Genomic DNA, 16758 nt, shown 5'->3' on the forward strand with positions numbered 1-16758 from the left:
TTCGAGACTTCCTCTGTCGAGAGAAAGATAAGTTTTTGATGATAATCTGAGTGTTAATGTATTCAATTCTTTTTTTTCTTATACTGAATTGCATTTCTCTTTCCTTAAATTTCTATCATGATAGTTCACCGTTGAATTGAACTGATTATTATGTAGTATCAGAAATTTTCTTGTAATTAAAATTATATTTTATTATAAAATTTTTCCTTCAAAAATTAAAAAATTGGAATTAGCATGCAAATACACTCGGATTTTTTTTGATATGGCTGGCTGAGCTTGCTTTGAGTAATGTTTTAAATATATTAATTAAAAATATTAAGAAAATTTAAAGTTAAATTTGATAAACTCTAATACAATATTGATAAATATTTTTTTAAGCTGTTTTTTTAATAATATTTAAAATTTTTTTTCCTTGAAAAACAATTTTGTCCTTTAATGTTAAACAGACACTATTTCGTTGTCCCTTTTCTTTTAAAATCAAATGGTACTATGAGTTAAAAATTTTACATTGTATTAAGAATTAATAAGTGAAATTACATGATTGTAGATTGTTATTATTATTTTAATTATAAAATTTAATTAATCAATAATTACAATTAAATAATTGATAGATAAAAATTTCATCTCTCGATTTATATAAATTGATTTTTTCAATTTTATCTTAAATTATAATTCTTTTTTTTTCTAAAAACTAATTAAGTTACTAATTTTATAAAAGAAAAAGCCGCTCAAATTAACCTTTAATTTTGATCTATTTACATAAAAAAATTCAAAATTTTTATTATTTTATAATTTAATTTAAAATTTTAAAAATTGATAAAATTATTTAAAATTATAAATTTTATTATAATTATATACAAGATTAAAATCTTGATGATATGGTAAAATGACATGGATTGTCGCACTCATAAATATTATTGGTAAAAAAAAATCTAAAACTTATATTTATTTTGTAATTTAATCTAAAATTTAAAAAATAATATAATTGATCTCAAAATCTCAAAATTTATTTTTTTTCATTCCAAATAATTTGGTATAAAAACTTACAACTTTAACTTCTTTCAATTTACCCTTAATTCCAATAAATATTATAACATGATTCATATTTATTAATTTTTTATTTTTTAAATATTTTGTTAGGCATCTATCACAATAAATTTTACTATATATTATAAAAAATTATGTCAATATAATAAAAAAATAAAAATAAAAATTTTACTATTTATAATTTTACTATTAATCTTTTATTATTGATTAATTATATAAATCAGCGCGTAAAAATATAAATACAGATATTGTATTAAGAGTAGAAAGTATTAAAATCTAAAAAATTTATGGGAATTAAAACTAAAAAATAGAAAAAAAATTCTATTATAATTTTTTATACCAAACAGAGGAGTGTAAAAAAATAAAAGTAAAAATTTTATTATTTATAATTTTACTATTAATATTTTATTACTGGTTAATTATATAAATCAGCGCGTAAAAGTATAAATACAGATATTGTATTAAGAGTAGAAAGTATTAAAATCCAAAATATTTATTCGTATTAAAACTGAAAAAATAGAAAAAAATTCTATTATAATTTTTTATACCAAACAGATAAGAGTGAAGTATAATAATAATACGTTAAAAATTTATTGAAACATTATAAATTTAAAGATTTTAAATTGAATTATATTAATTTTTAAAGTTTTAATTTAAATTATAAAATGATTAAAAATTTTAAATTTTTTATATCAATAATATTTATGTACATGACATATGAGTTAATTTAAATGTTAAATTTAAATATAATTATAATAAAATTTATAATTTTAAATAATTTTATTAACTTTTTAAGTTTTAGATAAAATTATAAAATAATGAAAAAATCTTAGATTTTTCATATAAATAATTTTTAATTTTTAATTATATTTTTTATTTTGAAAAAATAAAAAAATTAATGTTAAATTTTATATTTATTACTTATTCTTTTTATAGACAAATTTATTAATTTATCTCTCAATTTTAAAAATATATCAAAATATTCATAAAATTTTAAAACATCAACTAATTAATTTTTCTATTAATTTTAATTATTAAACATTTTACTACTTAATTTCTATAATATGAAAATTCATTATTTTAATTTTATAAAAATATTTATTAATTAATTTTTAATATTAAAAATATTTTTAAAATTAATGTAGAGATTAATTAATAAACTTTTTAAAATTTTATAAAATCTTTAATATATTTTTTAAAATTGATAAACTAATATAAAATTTTTTATATTATAAAAATTAAATAATAATTTTCTCTAAATTATATAAATGTTTACTCAAATGAAACTTCAATTTTCATTGCATATTTATATTGAGGAAGCATAAAATCATGAGAAATTATAGAATACAATTTTGATATCAATTAGGATTTTATAGTTGGTGTAATAAATTATTTATATTTTGACATGTTTATTAAAAAAAAGTAATGGAGATTTGCTGGTTTTTCTACTGCTGTTATTTTCCTATATTCATGAATTTCTTTATTCATATTTATAATACTTTTGGCAGAGAAAGGACAGCACATATGGCTATACATGCATGGAAGTTATGGTATGTCAGGAATGAAAGATTGTGGGTCAATAAAGTTTTGTCACCTAGTGAGGTTCATCATGCTGCTAGTTCCTATTTTAATGATTATGTGGCTTCACTTGTGGCTCGGCCAAGGACGTTATCCCACCCATCTGTTTCTCGTTTGCTCCCTTTGGTTGAGGCTACCACTATTGAAGTTGATTGGATTGCATTCATTGATTGTGCAGTCTTTGCTAGTGCTGATTTGTTCGGTTTTGCAGCAGTATTTGAGGACTTGGAAAGCTTTTTTTCCATTGCAATTTCGGGTTTCTATGAGGGGTGGGCAACCTGTTATTGCTGAAACTTTGGCCTTACGTCAATATTTATCTTATGCTAGAGATTATTTTCTTCAGGCTGGTTGTATTTTTACGGATAACCAATCCTTAGTCTTGGCTATTCGCTCTCCTCTGGATGACTTTTCGGAATTTGGATTAGTTGTTTCTAATTGCAAGGATGCTATGCGGTCTCATGGTAACATTCATGTTCGTTGAGTACGATGTTCAGAAAATAGAGCCGCCCATTTATTAGCTAGAGAGTCTATTTATCATGGTAGATTCAAGATCTGGATTGACATTCCTGATTGTCTCTTGGATTATTATTTTACAAGATAAATAAAGTCTTTCTTGATTAAAAAAAAATTGGATAAATTTTTATTTTATTTTATTTTTTCTTTTAATATTATATTATTATTAAATTATTGTATATAACCGCTCAAGTATAAAATCACTCTAAAAATAAATTCAGCGAAGTTAATGATTTTAAATGAAAAGGAACGGTTCAGTTCTTTTCACCAAATTTTAATAATAAATCAACGGATGTAAACTGTAAGAAGTTTAATGAGCTTATTAAAATATAAGGGCTGATTTATAAATAATAAAAATAAGAGTGGTTAAATTGTAAATATCCCATTTAATATTACAACGACACCAGACTAGAACGTGGATTAACGATCTCTTAATTTTACTTTCCCATTAAGAAATTAAAGCTCCTGCAGATGGAAAATGAAAAGAAAAGCAGAGACTACTCTGAAGTCGTCTCGGCTTTAGCCCTTTCCACGTTGCCTTCCACTTGCATGCTCAGTTAAAGCACAGCCATGGAGCAGCTAGCTTTCTTCAATATATTGCCTTACTTATATTATCACCTTCATATTCATTTTAGTTTCACACAAAAAATTCTTTATCTTCTTCATGGCATCCGCCGCCATTACATCTTTGCCTGGCCAGCAACCGCCCGCCGCCGGGGATTTTCAACAACCTAGTATTCCACAGGTTGTTTCAACTAGTAGCAATAGTGCTCATTCTTCAGGGTCTATTGGCCCTTTCTTTGGAGTTATTTCTGTTCTTGCATTCCTTGCTATTCTTTCTTGCGTTGTGGGTCGAATATGCTCCCGTCGAGCAGTGGCTCCTCTTGCTACCTTCAATGGTAGAGGGTGTCTGAGGTGGGTGAAGCGGAGGAGGAGCCAGTGGTGCAGAGGTGGAGATGCTGAAATGGGAGCCAATAAGGTGATGGCTATTGGTAATCAAGAAAAGAAAGATGGTAATAAGGTTAAAGAGAGTGATGAGGTTGATCAGCAATTACCACCTCAAGCTTGATTGTTGTCGTTTGATTTCTCTCAAATTATATTATATATTAAATTTTCCTTTTATGATTTTTTTTCAATTAGTTACGGATTTTTCTTATCAGCTCCGACTGAAATTGGATCGAGTTTTTTTTTTTTAAAATGTAAATATTAGTTATCAATTATCAACCGATTATCATTAATAGTTATAATAATTAATTATGGAAAAGAATTTTCAATTTCTTAATTTATACCATATTCTGTTGAATTATAGTTTATGACTTATAATTAATGGGAATTGTTAAGTAAAATTTACCAACCTAAACAGAAGAAGTTGCATGAACATGGTAAAATTTAAAAAAAAAAAAAAAAAAAAAAACTAAAAGAATATGCTATACCACTAAACATTCAAAATCCAAATTTAACCTCATCTTCCTAATTAAACAAACCATAACGAAAACACCTCCCCAGCAAAACTCCCCTCCAAAACTAAAAACCACCTCTCAATGTCAATTTTCTTCTCCTGACCGCCACTCCAACCGCCGGAGTTCACCACCACAACAACAGCAACATTTATTATGAACATATAATGGCATCATTAGCTCATCGTGTTATGATCAAAAGATAGATTTTTATTTATCTTTTGGATTTTGGACACGGTGAGATTATATTAAAAAACATGAACATGATGCCAACAGCAGCCTCTTGTGTTGAAGAATTGAAACAATTGAAGGACATTTTCACCCGATTCGACATGGATTCCGATGGTAGCCTCACCATTTTAGAGCTTGGAGCATTGTTTAGGTCCCTAGGGCTCAAGCCTTCTGGTGATCAAATTCATGTGCTCTTATCTAACATGGATTCTAATGGCAATGGCTTCATAGAATTTGATGAATTAGTCAGTGCCATATTGCCTGACATGAATGAGCAGCTGGTTATAAATCAAGAGCAACTTTTGTATGTGTTTCAGTTGTTTGATCGTGATGGTAATGGCTACATTACCGCAGCGGAGCTCGCGGGGTCCATGGCGAAAATGGGTCAGCCATTAACGTATACGGAGCTTAAGGAGATGATCGAGGAGGCGGATACGGATGGTGATGGTGTTATTAGCTTCAATGAATTTGCTTCTGTAATGGCACAGTCTGCCATGGAATTCTTAGGCCTGGCTACGTCATCACTAAGTGATGGTATGTTGTGATAGGCAAATAATCATCATTATCATTGTTAATAATGTCATTGATTTGCTTGCTAACCTTAGATTTTAGGGTTTAACAGGCTTGTTCATATAGGCATCTGTTGGTGTTGGGGAGATTCTCCAAGTGTTGGGTCTAAAAAATTTGATGTTCATGATTAAGATTGAGCGAAGAGGAAAGAGGGAAAAGGGAGGGGAAAATTAAAATTGGGGTTCCAGTTGTATCTTGGAAGCTTGTTCTCAATCATTCATTTATGTGTTGATAAATAAATTCCATGAACCCAATTCTTTAATTTATATTTTGTCATTTATTTGAGATTAAACAATAATCTGAATTTCTCAGGAAAATTCGATTGTTTCTCAGGAAAACTCGATTGAATTTAGTAGTGGAACTCGTATAAAATTCCATGCGTTTACACCATAGAACCATGTAAACTCGATCTAGAAAAAAAATTGTCCAAGATCCATAAGCTTCCTTTATTGGAGTCCTCATTGACGTAACCAAGAATTTATAAACTAGCTAGAAAGTTGTACTATAACTATTGTACATTTCTTGATTTCTTCAACTTACAAACTATCACTGTGAAATTTGATTAGGATCACAGCTGCCCAGACATTATATTACAGTTATGGAGCTCTTCAAATGAAAAAAATGGATAAAAAGAAAAAAAAAAACCCTATACCAAATACTTTGAAGGTGTAGCTACACCAGGTCATCCAATAATGCCAATCTTGCAGACACTTTCTTGTCAAGGTCCACACAACTAAACTCTACTCTGTTATGTATGTACAGTAAGAAGCTTTCCTTTCAACAATATGTACAAGCACATTTTGAACAGCATCTATGGAAAAATGTTTCATCAATGCACTGCCTACCGTCCCTCGCGTTTCGAAAACCGGGCTGTATAACCTACTGTAACAGGCCGTAACGACCTCTGTCGTACCGTATGACAGTACTCGGGGTCTTCTGTTTGTCCGTCACTTCTTAACCACTGTATCATCTGATGATACAAGGGGAAAAACCTCATCTGGATGGCTGAGTATGCGAAATATGGGAGAAGCGAGGATATCAATACAATGAGTGTGATAAGCCAATAAGATGGAGCTGGTGCGCAGGCTTCGACGAAAACCTTATAGGCAGTAGTTGATATGTTAGGATCCATTGCTCCATATGCCATCAGGAATATATACCAGAATATAATGCCACCCCAAATGAAGAGATGCTGTATGTAAGTGAAGTAGCTGATGGATAGTGCCATTTGGCAGTTAACCACCCATACGACGCATGTGTACATGGTGGCGCCGAGGATCTCTAAGCCAACAACTTTCCCACTTTCGTTAAAGGCTTGATGCTCCATTGCGGAAATGGAGAAGAAGAAGATTATGGTTGCACTCAACAGGCCATTAAATACCCAGCCAAAGATTCGAAGCCAGCTAAATAAGACATTCTGGACGCCTTCTTGGTATAATAGCGGGAACTGTAAAGATTAAAGAACAACATATCACAAACATTTCCTTACTCCTAGGTTTAAGAGACAGATAAATTCTGTAAGTTTAGCATCAAGTTATTAATGACTGAAAAAAAGAGTGCTAGAGTGCAGGATATACCTTGAGGCAAAATCGGGCAGATACATCCTGGTCAAATACTCCCAAGGCAATCACAGGAAGTGATGTGAAGAAGACATTATACAGAGACAAAAACCAATCATTGTATACAGGTTGGCCTGAGAATGATGCATATGCCTCGTAGAAGAAGAGAGTGAAGCCGAATGCAATGTTCTTGTAAAAGAAATAGCATATCTGCCATAAAGCAAAATCAATATGTCAAATACTTCAAATTCCTTTGCTAGGTTGGTTTAATTTCAAGCAGCCTTTGCAGGTTTTTAATTATATCTTTCTGATCAACTTCAGTAAAACAGGAAAAATTAGCATGTAATTTTTTTATTTAAAAGTCATTCCCAGGATTTTAGCGACTGTGCATAACAATTTTGCGAGTCTTAAAAGCACTGTTGCTCATGAAGAAGAATACTCTCTAGAGAAGCAGGTAAATCAAAGGAATCTACCATTATAAAACTGATTATGTAACATATTCAAGATAAAAAATAGTACCATAGATGAGATCCTTCTGTAACACCAATGCCCATGAACGAGTAGCAAGCGCTCCAAATATCGGAATTGTGCAATTGCAAAATCACTTGACATGACTGCCTGAAGTTTTGGGAAGTCCCCAGAATGGAGGATCGAGAAAATAAAGCAAAACTGATTAACAAATTGGATAAAAAGATCAGAACAAAAAATAATAACTTGTTTACCACTCACCTGCATTCCTTCAACCCCACTAATACCAACACCAATATCTGCTTCTTGAAGCATTCCAACGTCGTTTGCTCCATCACCGATTGCTAATGTTGTATTACCAGTTTTTGTTTTCACTAGGCGTGTAACCTGCATTTTTTAAAGAGCCATCTTTTAGTTGAGTTTGTATTTAAAGTTGCTACAACCAAGGAAATGTTAGGATTGTTGTATCCCTTTTTTTGTATAGCTTGTAATAAAGCATATCCTTATGCCAATCATTTTACGGAGAAAAGAAGAACATGTGAATGAAGTTAATGCAACTTACAAGAGCTTTCTGTTTAGGAGATGAACGGCAGCAAATGACAGATGCACATCCAATGGCAAGCTCTAGAAACTTGTCCTTGACGTCATCCTGTAGAGCATAACCGAGTGAATTCCCATCAATGATCAAAGCCAATGCCTCAGGACTTGCACTTGATGCAGTGAGCAATTTCTTCCCCTCGCTTATCTGATGGAGGATGCTTGCCTTGGAAGCCTACAGAGTTGATAAGATCTCATCAAGTTCAAGTCACACTAGCTAAAATCCTCATGTAGCATAATATGGAAGTTCCAAAATACTCTCTTTCTCTACTATTTTAAACCTGGGTCTGGTCAAACACCATTTTGTCTGATTGTCACCATGTTTAAAGGCTTATGAACAGTGCCAGGAAAGGTGTTCTGCTGACACCCGTATAATGGAAAATAGTCATTCATAAGAGGAATTCTATGACTCTTTAACTAAATCAATTGGCGTTGTAAAGAAGAATTTTGAGCTGATGATTAATGTACAAAAGACATTGCCAGGTTAAGCTTTGTAAAACTCATCTTTAGCTTTTAGTTGTATTATTTACATTTGAGCCGGTGTATTAAAGAAAGAGGTGCCATGGTACCTTCCTCTTCCAATCATTCTTAAAAGTCTTTATTAAAACTTTGCGTCTTGGTGCTAAACAATGAGCTTTCTAATTCTACTTGTCCAATCCACAAAACAGTACAACAATTAAAACTGAAATTACCGCAGCTGCAGCAGCCTTGTCCTCCATTTTCTGTAAGGCTTTATTTTCTTGGGTATCTGAGCTGATTATTACTTGTTTCATTCCTTGTCTAAGTAAACTACAAGCAAAGCTGCAAGATTGAGCATCGAGTCAGAAATGCTAATATTGAAATTCAACTACGAAAATGGAACTGAAATCCAAAAATCATACCCGATGTTTATTGCTGTCTCCATCTTATCTCCAGTCAAAATCCATATCTTAATTCCAGCTTGAGCAAGCTTGTCAATACATTCAGGAACCTGTCCAGAATGAATGCAGTGAGATCCAATTTTAAAAACTTAAGAAGTTATTAAATTCCTGGACTTCATTTGGATTACAGGAAACTCAAAGGGTCCTTTTGTTCCTTTTTCGCTTGAAGCACTTTCAAACATGATATGTTTTCATGGCATGTGAAATGAGCTTATGTGGTAATAGAGATTTCTAGAATTTGAAAAGAAAATTATGTTTCTTTGACTTCTTTTGTTAGCTTTGTTGATAACTAAGGCTCCATGGATAATGAAATCCCAGTGCACTTGATTTTTCCAACGATACTGAATGCTCAATTCTTTTACTTCTCTTAAAAAAAATTGAAGAGCTCACCCCATTTTGAAGTTTGTCTTCAACTGCTGTAGCACCAACAAGAATAAAATCCCTCTCAATCTTGGCTGCCACTTCCTCAATCATTTCCTCACGAACTGAACTTACTGAGTTCTTGGCCTCGTTAAATTCCTGATTGAATTCACTGTATTCTTCCTCATTAAGTTCACGATATGCAAGTACCAAAGTCCTTAAACCAGCATCAGCATACTCATTAATATGCTCTTTGGTTTGCTCTTCAAATTCTCTTCCATTCATCGCAAGTCTTTCAAACATGACACTGGTGTCATCAAAGAAAAACTAAGTTACAAAATACAGTAAAATAAACAATAAACTTTTTTGAAATCACCAAGAACATAAGATTAGCAATATGCTACGTCTAAATTTACTGTCAATATTATGATTGTTGCAGGTCCACTGTGACCTTCCCATGATATGATATATGAAAGGTTTCATTTCCCGGTTTGAGGGAAGATGTGAAATGAGGCATCTAGTTATTAATTTGGAGGTTTTGTTTATCATCTATGAAATTCTCTCCGTGAATTCTCTATAAAGGAATCAAAGAGGAATTCAAAAATCTTAAGAGTTATGCAGCATTTGTGAACAATAAGCATTATTAAGCATAAAAAGAATTCTTATTAGTGATTTCCTTCACACTTGTACTGAAATCACCATTCTTTATTCTGAATCAAGTACACTACTGCTGAAATATCATATAAGCTTAAGATATTGTCATATTACTAACCTGTCAGCACCTTTACAAAGTAATAGCAGCTTTCCCTCCTCATTTCTTACAATCACTGACATCCGCTTTCTAGAGCTACTAAACTCAATAATATGCAAAAGTTGATAATTCCTGTAGAATGAGGGCAAAAAAATTATTAAGTTGAGTTAGTTGAGGAAAGAATGATATACTAACCTAAACAGATAAAGAAAATGAGCAAATGACCAAAAGTTTAATAACTAAAGACAAAACAGGTGGAATGTATATGAACGAAGGAATTGTCCGACATGTTGAAAATTTATATAGAAGAATTTACATATACAGGCAAACCCTGTTAATATAACTATTTAAATCTTAATATATATATATATATATATATGAGGATAAGAAACCAACCTTTCAACTTTCCTGCCAGCTTCTGGATCTAACTCACGCAGGGAGATGCTAGTTTGTGTCCTTTCAAAAAATTCAAATCCAAGTTCTCTTGCTGCAATTACAAATGCTGCTTCATCTGGTGATTCAGCTTCATATGTTACCCTTCCATTTTCTTCATCAATTTCAGGTATGGCAGTGTGACATATAGCCAGTAATCTTAGGAACTTCTGGATTACATCCGCTCGAGGTTCATTAACCCAATGACCATCACTAATCCTTTCATCTAAAAAATTGAAACCTTTTATGGATGGTTTTTGTTCAGCTTGTTCCTCAACATGACCCTCTTCTATCACTTCTTGAGGTGAAGGTGATCCCTTTCTCTTATCCATAGCTCTCTCCACTTCAGTTACTCCATGACCGTAGGAGGTCCCAGCCACAGAACACTTGATAAATTCCATTGAGTTGCAAGTCAATGTTCCTGTTTTATCAGAAAGTATAGTATCAACTTGGCCAAGTTCTTCATTCAAATTTGATGTCCGTGCTCGTGCTGGCTTATCAGCTTCCTCATAGTACATATGCAGATCTTGGTTGATGAAAATGCTCTGAAGAACTTTGACAATTTCTATTGATACATACAAGGAAATCGGAATCAAATAGCTATATAACATAAGGGCAGTCAAAAAATGCAAAACAGCAGCAGCTGGTGCACTCTTGGGATCATAATAAACAGTGGTGTCATCTGGTCTGAGATACCATCTTTTCATCCTTCCATTATCAAGATCTTCCCTCGTTGCAATTCCAAAGAAAATTGACCCAATAAAAGACATTAAAACCAAGATAAAGAACAAGAAGTAGATAATTTTGTCCATTCTTCTCTCGATTTTGCTTCTCTTGGAAGGGGGTTCTGTTGAATTCTGCATGACCTTAGTGTCATGACCCGTGAAAATAACCACCCCATAAATATAATCTGTGTTTCGTAACTTTGAGTCCCTAAGCAGAAGTTGCTGAGGTGAAAGAGGGTACTGTTGCTCTTTGAGCTCCAAATTTCCTATGAAAGAATACAAATTTGCATTTGGATCTTCACATCTTATTAAAGTCTTGAAATCTTGAAAGCTAGAATCCTCATGAAGATTTGAAGTTGCATCCAGTGCTTGTTTCATTTTCAAATTGGTTTCTCCATCAAGGTTCATGGTCTCAACATAGCAAACTGCTTCCTCATAATTTGAGGAAAGTAAGATAAGATCAGCAGGAAAAAACTCATCCTTTTCCACCTTTACTATGTCACCTACTTTCAAATCCATCCATTTCGTATGATGAAAAACACCATCACCAGAATGTATTTTTACTTTACGATTGTTCACTTCAACATCCTGATGACATTTTAATAAACTAGATTATGTATCGAGTGTAAGAAGATTAAAAAAACACAGTGAGCATGTGCACATTCCAATTGAAACGAAGATGAAAATAAAGAGCTCTAAAACAAATACTACTAGTGAGATGTCAGTAAGCATAAGAGATGCCAAATGAACAGAGACAGCTAATAATGAGATGTTGGAAATGAAACATCACACACGCCCTTGCAAAGACTTCAATTTATGAGACATCAAGTATTGTCTAAATCAAGCCATGCATGATACAGATTGGCAACTGGCTTTTAGGAGACTAAGAAAAGAAAGAATAACAACTAAATAGCTAAAAATGTAGCCATTTGAAAATAACAAATTCTTCACTGTAGATCAAGAATCAAATGCAACTACAAAAGCCAAAATTTCCCAAAAACAACCCCAGCATTCAAAATTTCCCAAAAACATCCCCAGCATTCACCATGATTGAAAATTTTCTCAAAGAATAACGCCTCAGGTTTGACCCAGGCTATCAGCTTAAACACAGATATTGTGCTGCAAAGATCAGAAAATTGCATTAATCTGAAATGGCAACATAAAGAAGCTCACCTGCCTTTTCCTCCTCCAATCTTCAATAAACTCTTTCCCCATTGTAGCTCCAATAACAACAACAAGAGGGACAACATTACTAACAGCTGAGTAAGGAGACAGTGGTGTGAAAGACAATATTGCACAGACAAGAAAATAAAAATTGGCGACCCGCCTGAATTGCTCAAATAATGACTTGGGAAAAAATGTTGCAAGCGTATACTTGGTAGTTCTAACATAGTTGCTGTTATAATTGAGCAAACCAGCTTCAAAACATTCAGGGTCATTGCAATAGATTACCCTTGAGAAGCCAGGCCCTCCAATCAATGAATGGTCTTCTTTGAAAGATGCCTTTCCACATGAGAAGGCATGGATTCTGCTAAAATGCCTCTTCTTTCTTCTACCTCCAGCCATTTTATCCAATTGAGAGATAATTTTTCCAAACTACTCTAACTTGTTTTCCAGAAACTGATTTTTCAAGTAAATTTCTACACCCAATATGAAGAACCAGATTACAAGATTGCAGCTGACAGAACTAAAGACCTGAGAATCAACCAACCGAGAAATATGTCAAAAAAATAATAATGAAAACTATGATACTAAAAGGAAATTTCTAATGGCAGATACCCGTAAGAATAGAACTAGAAGAAACCAAAAACGACACCTTTTTAATTTAATCGCACTAAGAAAAATCAGTAGAATATCCCTGGTCACACACCCAGATCCCCATCGAAGAAGACAAAAAAAAGGGGCAAGGCAAACGGGTTTTGTTTTCATAGGACTATTTTGTTTGAAAGCAGAGAAGCAAAGCCTGCGGCCTGCCATCTTTCCGGTGCATCAAAAGAGAGAGATAGAGAGAGAAGCAAAGCTGCCATGGCTTACTTTGACTCGTAGCAGCAGAAGCAACAAAACCATGAACTTAAAAACGTGCATTTTGGTTGCTTATCTACTTCACCATCAAAAATACAAGAAAGGACATAAACTAGAAAAAAGAAAAAGAAACGACTTGAAATTATGCAAAGTAAAACTAAATTAGAAAGTCTCCAGCTTTTTAATCAACTACTAACAACAGCAAATATGGGAAACAAAAAGGGAAAAATTGGAGTGGAAAGCTAGGATTGTAAAGTCAAAAAGAAAAAAAAAAAATCAAGCTTTAAGAGACAAATACAGAGAGTTGCAAAGACAACGAAATTCTTGCATGATTATCAATCTCAGGTCACCTGTGATTTCTCTTATTCTTTTTTCCTGTTTCTTGAATATCCAATAACAAAATTTGAAACTTTAGAGTTTTCACGTGATGAAGAAGTAAGCAAACAAGATTGAAGGCGATCTATGTGCGCAAATGGGTACTATATAAGCCAATATGCAGAGGCAGATGCTGAGAAAATACACATAAATATTGAGTTGCCAGTTTAGAAAGACATGAACGAGGAAGAAGATTTTGAAAGATTACCAGAGTTATGAATCTGAATTAGAATGAGGCAGCTGCTTTGAAGGGTCAAACGAAGACCAAGCCACTGTTTCACATGGCCGGCTTTCTTATTTTATTTTATTTTATTTTCTTAATGATGATATTATTATTATTATTATTATTATTTATTTTTAAAATTTTGCACGAGGAATATCTGCTTTATTGGAATTTTTTCTTTTTTAAAAATAATATGTTCTTTTCTTTGGTTTTTGTGATAATTGAGGCAGATTTTTAGTATTACAGCTTAATTTTTAGATTCTTTTGTCTTGTATAAGTTGTGTTTAATCATTGGTATCATGTTAATATATGACATTTGCATCATGATTTTATTTATTTGATAAATAAATATTTTTTAGTGATTTATTAATTTTTTTATTTTAATATTTATCATGTAATTCGTTAAAATAATATATATGTTATCGAGTCATATTATTTTAATATAAATTAAATTATTAATTTTAAATTAAAAATAAATAAAATTATATTAAAATTATTTAACTATATGGTATTTGTTTCTAATTTGATATTAAATAAAATACTATTTTAATAAAAATAAATAAATGATTTATCATAAAATCATAAGGTATTGCTTTCAACCTTATGCTAAATTTTTATCAGCCTTATGATAAACCTAATTAAAATTTTCCTTATGGCAAAATAAACAAAGCATGTGCTTGAAGATTAATCACTTCTTGTATTTAAATATAGGGGTAAGGTTTGGCTCAATATTTATATTTATATAAGCCTAGTTTATGTGAATTTAAAATATAAAAATTAATAATAAAATTTATATATTTATATGAGTTAATGGTAAAAAATATTATACTTTTAATTTTATTATAATTATACATATATTTTTTTACCTATTAAAATATAATATTTTAAAGTTATTCTAATTATAATCTGTCATTATTTATATCATTAAAAATTAACGAAATTATCACATCACCTGCCACGTCAATAAATTTTAAGGTAAAATTGATAATAATTTAAAAATTTAGAGTATAATTACAATAAAATTAAAAATATAAGGTATTTTAACAAATTATTTATTTTATTAATTTTTTTTAAATATATTCTAATATAATTTTAAAAAATGATGGGATTAATATTTTACTGAGAGTTAAAAGAATAATTAAAAAAATATTTTATTATTTTTAATATTTTTAAACTATTAAATATTATTTTAAATTATTTTTAATACTTTATTTAATAAAATTATTTTTTTAACAATAGTTTTAAAAATAATGTTATTAAGTATATTAAATAGATTTAAGAAAAATTGGTAAATAATGATTTTAGTTAAAATAACATTAAAATAAATTATTATTATTATGAAATTATTGATAAAAATTAAAAATAAAAAAATAATAATAATAATTTTTAAATATATTTAATAATAAAAAAAATAACACGATGGCTTGTAAGTTTTCAACTATATAAATACGGTAAGGAGTATATGGTCAGGTTTTGATAAAGTTATTAATACCATTTCAGGTACTGATGATCTAATTTTAAATTTATTCCAAATTTTATTTAATAAAAAAATTATTAGACGAAGAATGATCAACAACATAAAATTTAGAATACAATTTAGAATACGATCAAAAATAGCTCGTGATATATTATCAATTCTTATAACAATTATTGATTCTCATAATGTTTTAATTCTTGAATCGAACTTGATTTTTGTTAATGAATTTTTTAATTGAATTTTTTGAGTTTAAATTTAAATTAGATTCATTATTCTACTAACTAAATTTTTTACGAATTGAATTTAAAAAAAATACTCGACTCTATTCGATTATACTCTTATTTAGTTATAAAAAGACAATTTAAAAATAAAATTTGAAACTTTTTAATTTTAGTACGCTGTATTTACTATTAAATTAAATATCAAATTAAATTTGTGAAAATTTATATTGCATAATTTAAAGTAGTGAGATAAATAAAAAAAATTAAAATTTGTTTTTTTTTAATTATTATTATTGATATTATTTCCAGAGAATCTAATGTTTAACTTGACTCGTAAGGATAATGCCTCCGTATCCATCAAGCATTGTTATAAAAAAATAAATAAATAAGTACAATAATTTAAATGGAAGAAAAATATGAAAATATGTCACACGTGGTTAAAGCCCCAACTGCATAAATTGGAATATTTTTTTTAAAAAAATAAAAATATAACGGTTGGTGAGTTGTAACTTGCAACTGCAAGTTATTTATTTTTTTTCTCGGAACAACTGCAAGTTCTTACCCACTTTAAATGGTTAAAATATCAAAATAGATCTTAAATTATAAGGTGAAATTAAAATATTGATTTATATATATATATATATATATTTTTTTTATTTTAATTATTATTAAATAAATAAATAAATTTAAATAAAGCTATATAAATTTAGAAAAATGAATATTATACTTTAAAATATTACTAAATTATTATCTTATTTAATATTTTAACAATAATTTAAAGCTCAACTTAAATTGAAAATAAAATTTAATATTTTTTTTACCTCGACTTAAATTAAATTAAAATAATAAGAGTCGATGATCTGAGATCCAAAAAATAGGATTTTATAAGGATTTAGTGAACTTGATCTGAGAGGAGAATATTTTCCTCCTTTTATTCTTTTCCTTTATCTATCAGTGACGTGTAACGGCCTCACTGCCATTGGGCTACCTGTCTCTGCCATACGGATACGGACGTACGAGAATATCAGATATCTGCTCCATGCATAACGGCCATTTAATTCTCTCCTGACACGCATGCGGATGGACCCACTAGGCGAATGGGCTGGCTACTTCTTCTCCTCCGGACTGGGTTGGAAGATGAGATTAGGACTGAAGTCCAGGGGAGGTTTGATCTTAGGGCCGAACGGACTGGGCCGGCCCATTAAGAAGACTTAGAGGCCTTAAAATGGGGA

At 30.4% G+C, this 16758-nt stretch overlaps 3 protein-coding genes across 5 annotated transcripts; 2 read left to right on the top strand and 1 right to left on the bottom strand.

The window, feature by feature from the left end:
- Positions 1-3578: 3578 nt before the first annotated feature.
- On the top strand, positions 3579-4420 carry LOC110614252. Its single transcript, XM_021755740.2, has one exon. The coding sequence runs from the start codon at positions 3803-3805 to the stop codon at positions 4205-4207; it is 405 nt and encodes a 134-aa protein (XP_021611432.1). The 5' UTR covers positions 3579-3802; the 3' UTR covers positions 4208-4420.
- A 140-nt stretch (positions 4421-4560) lies between these two features.
- On the top strand, positions 4561-5640 carry LOC110614310 (probable calcium-binding protein CML15). The gene has a single exon (XM_021755817.2). The coding sequence runs from the start codon at positions 4853-4855 to the stop codon at positions 5369-5371; it is 519 nt and encodes a 172-aa protein (XP_021611509.1). The 5' UTR covers positions 4561-4852; the 3' UTR covers positions 5372-5640.
- Positions 5641-5861: 221 nt separating this feature from the next.
- On the bottom strand, positions 5862-13886 carry LOC110616164 (putative phospholipid-transporting ATPase 9). 3 transcript variants are annotated; one of them, XM_021758508.2, is made up of 12 exons: positions 13814-13886; positions 12382-12903; positions 10448-11796; positions 10073-10183; positions 9331-9607; positions 8902-8990; positions 8713-8821; positions 7986-8195; positions 7685-7810; positions 7475-7573; positions 6974-7165; positions 5862-6843 (listed from the first exon to the last, which is right to left on the bottom strand). In XM_021758508.2, exons 2-12 carry the CDS (start codon positions 12772-12774, stop codon positions 6238-6240), a joined length of 3561 nt encoding a protein of 1186 aa, XP_021614200.1. In that variant the 5' UTR covers positions 12775-12903; positions 13814-13886; the 3' UTR covers positions 5862-6237. The 3 variants fall into 3 exon arrangements, with proteins under 3 accessions (XP_021614200.1, XP_021614199.1, XP_021614201.1); XM_021758507.2 differs by lacking the exon at positions 13814-13886 and adding an exon at positions 13581-13807; XM_021758509.2 differs by lacking the exon at positions 13814-13886 and adding an exon at positions 13025-13570.
- Positions 13887-16758: the final 2872 nt, after the last annotated feature.

This window comes from Manihot esculenta, chromosome 5, assembly GCF_001659605.2.
Source record: "Manihot esculenta cultivar AM560-2 chromosome 5, M.esculenta_v8, whole genome shotgun sequence".
NCBI classification, from domain to species: domain Eukaryota; kingdom Viridiplantae; phylum Streptophyta; class Magnoliopsida; order Malpighiales; family Euphorbiaceae; genus Manihot; species Manihot esculenta.

What these genes read in the sequence shown, in the direction of transcription:
- LOC110614252 (XM_021755740.2), top strand. Translation starts at nt 3,803, where the DNA reads ATGGCATCCGCCGCCATTACATCTTTGCCTGGCCAGCAACCGCCCGCC.
- LOC110614310 (XM_021755817.2), top strand. Translation starts at nt 4,853, where the DNA reads ATGAACATGATGCCAACAGCAGCCTCTTGTGTTGAAGAATTGAAACAA.
- LOC110616164 (XM_021758508.2), bottom strand. Translation starts at nt 12,774, where the DNA reads ATGGCTGGAGGTAGAAGAAAGAAGAGGCATTTTAGCAGAATCCATGCC. An exon ending in ATTGGAGGAGGAAAAGGCAG is followed by an intron (nt 11,797 to 12,381) that starts GTGAGCTTCTTT and finishes AAATGTCATCAG; the next exon opens with GATGTTGAAGTGAACAATCG. An exon ending in GTGGGGTTGAAGGAATGCAG is followed by an intron (nt 7,574 to 7,684) that starts GTGAGTGGTAAA and finishes CCAAAACTTCAG; the next exon opens with GCAGTCATGTCAAGTGATTT.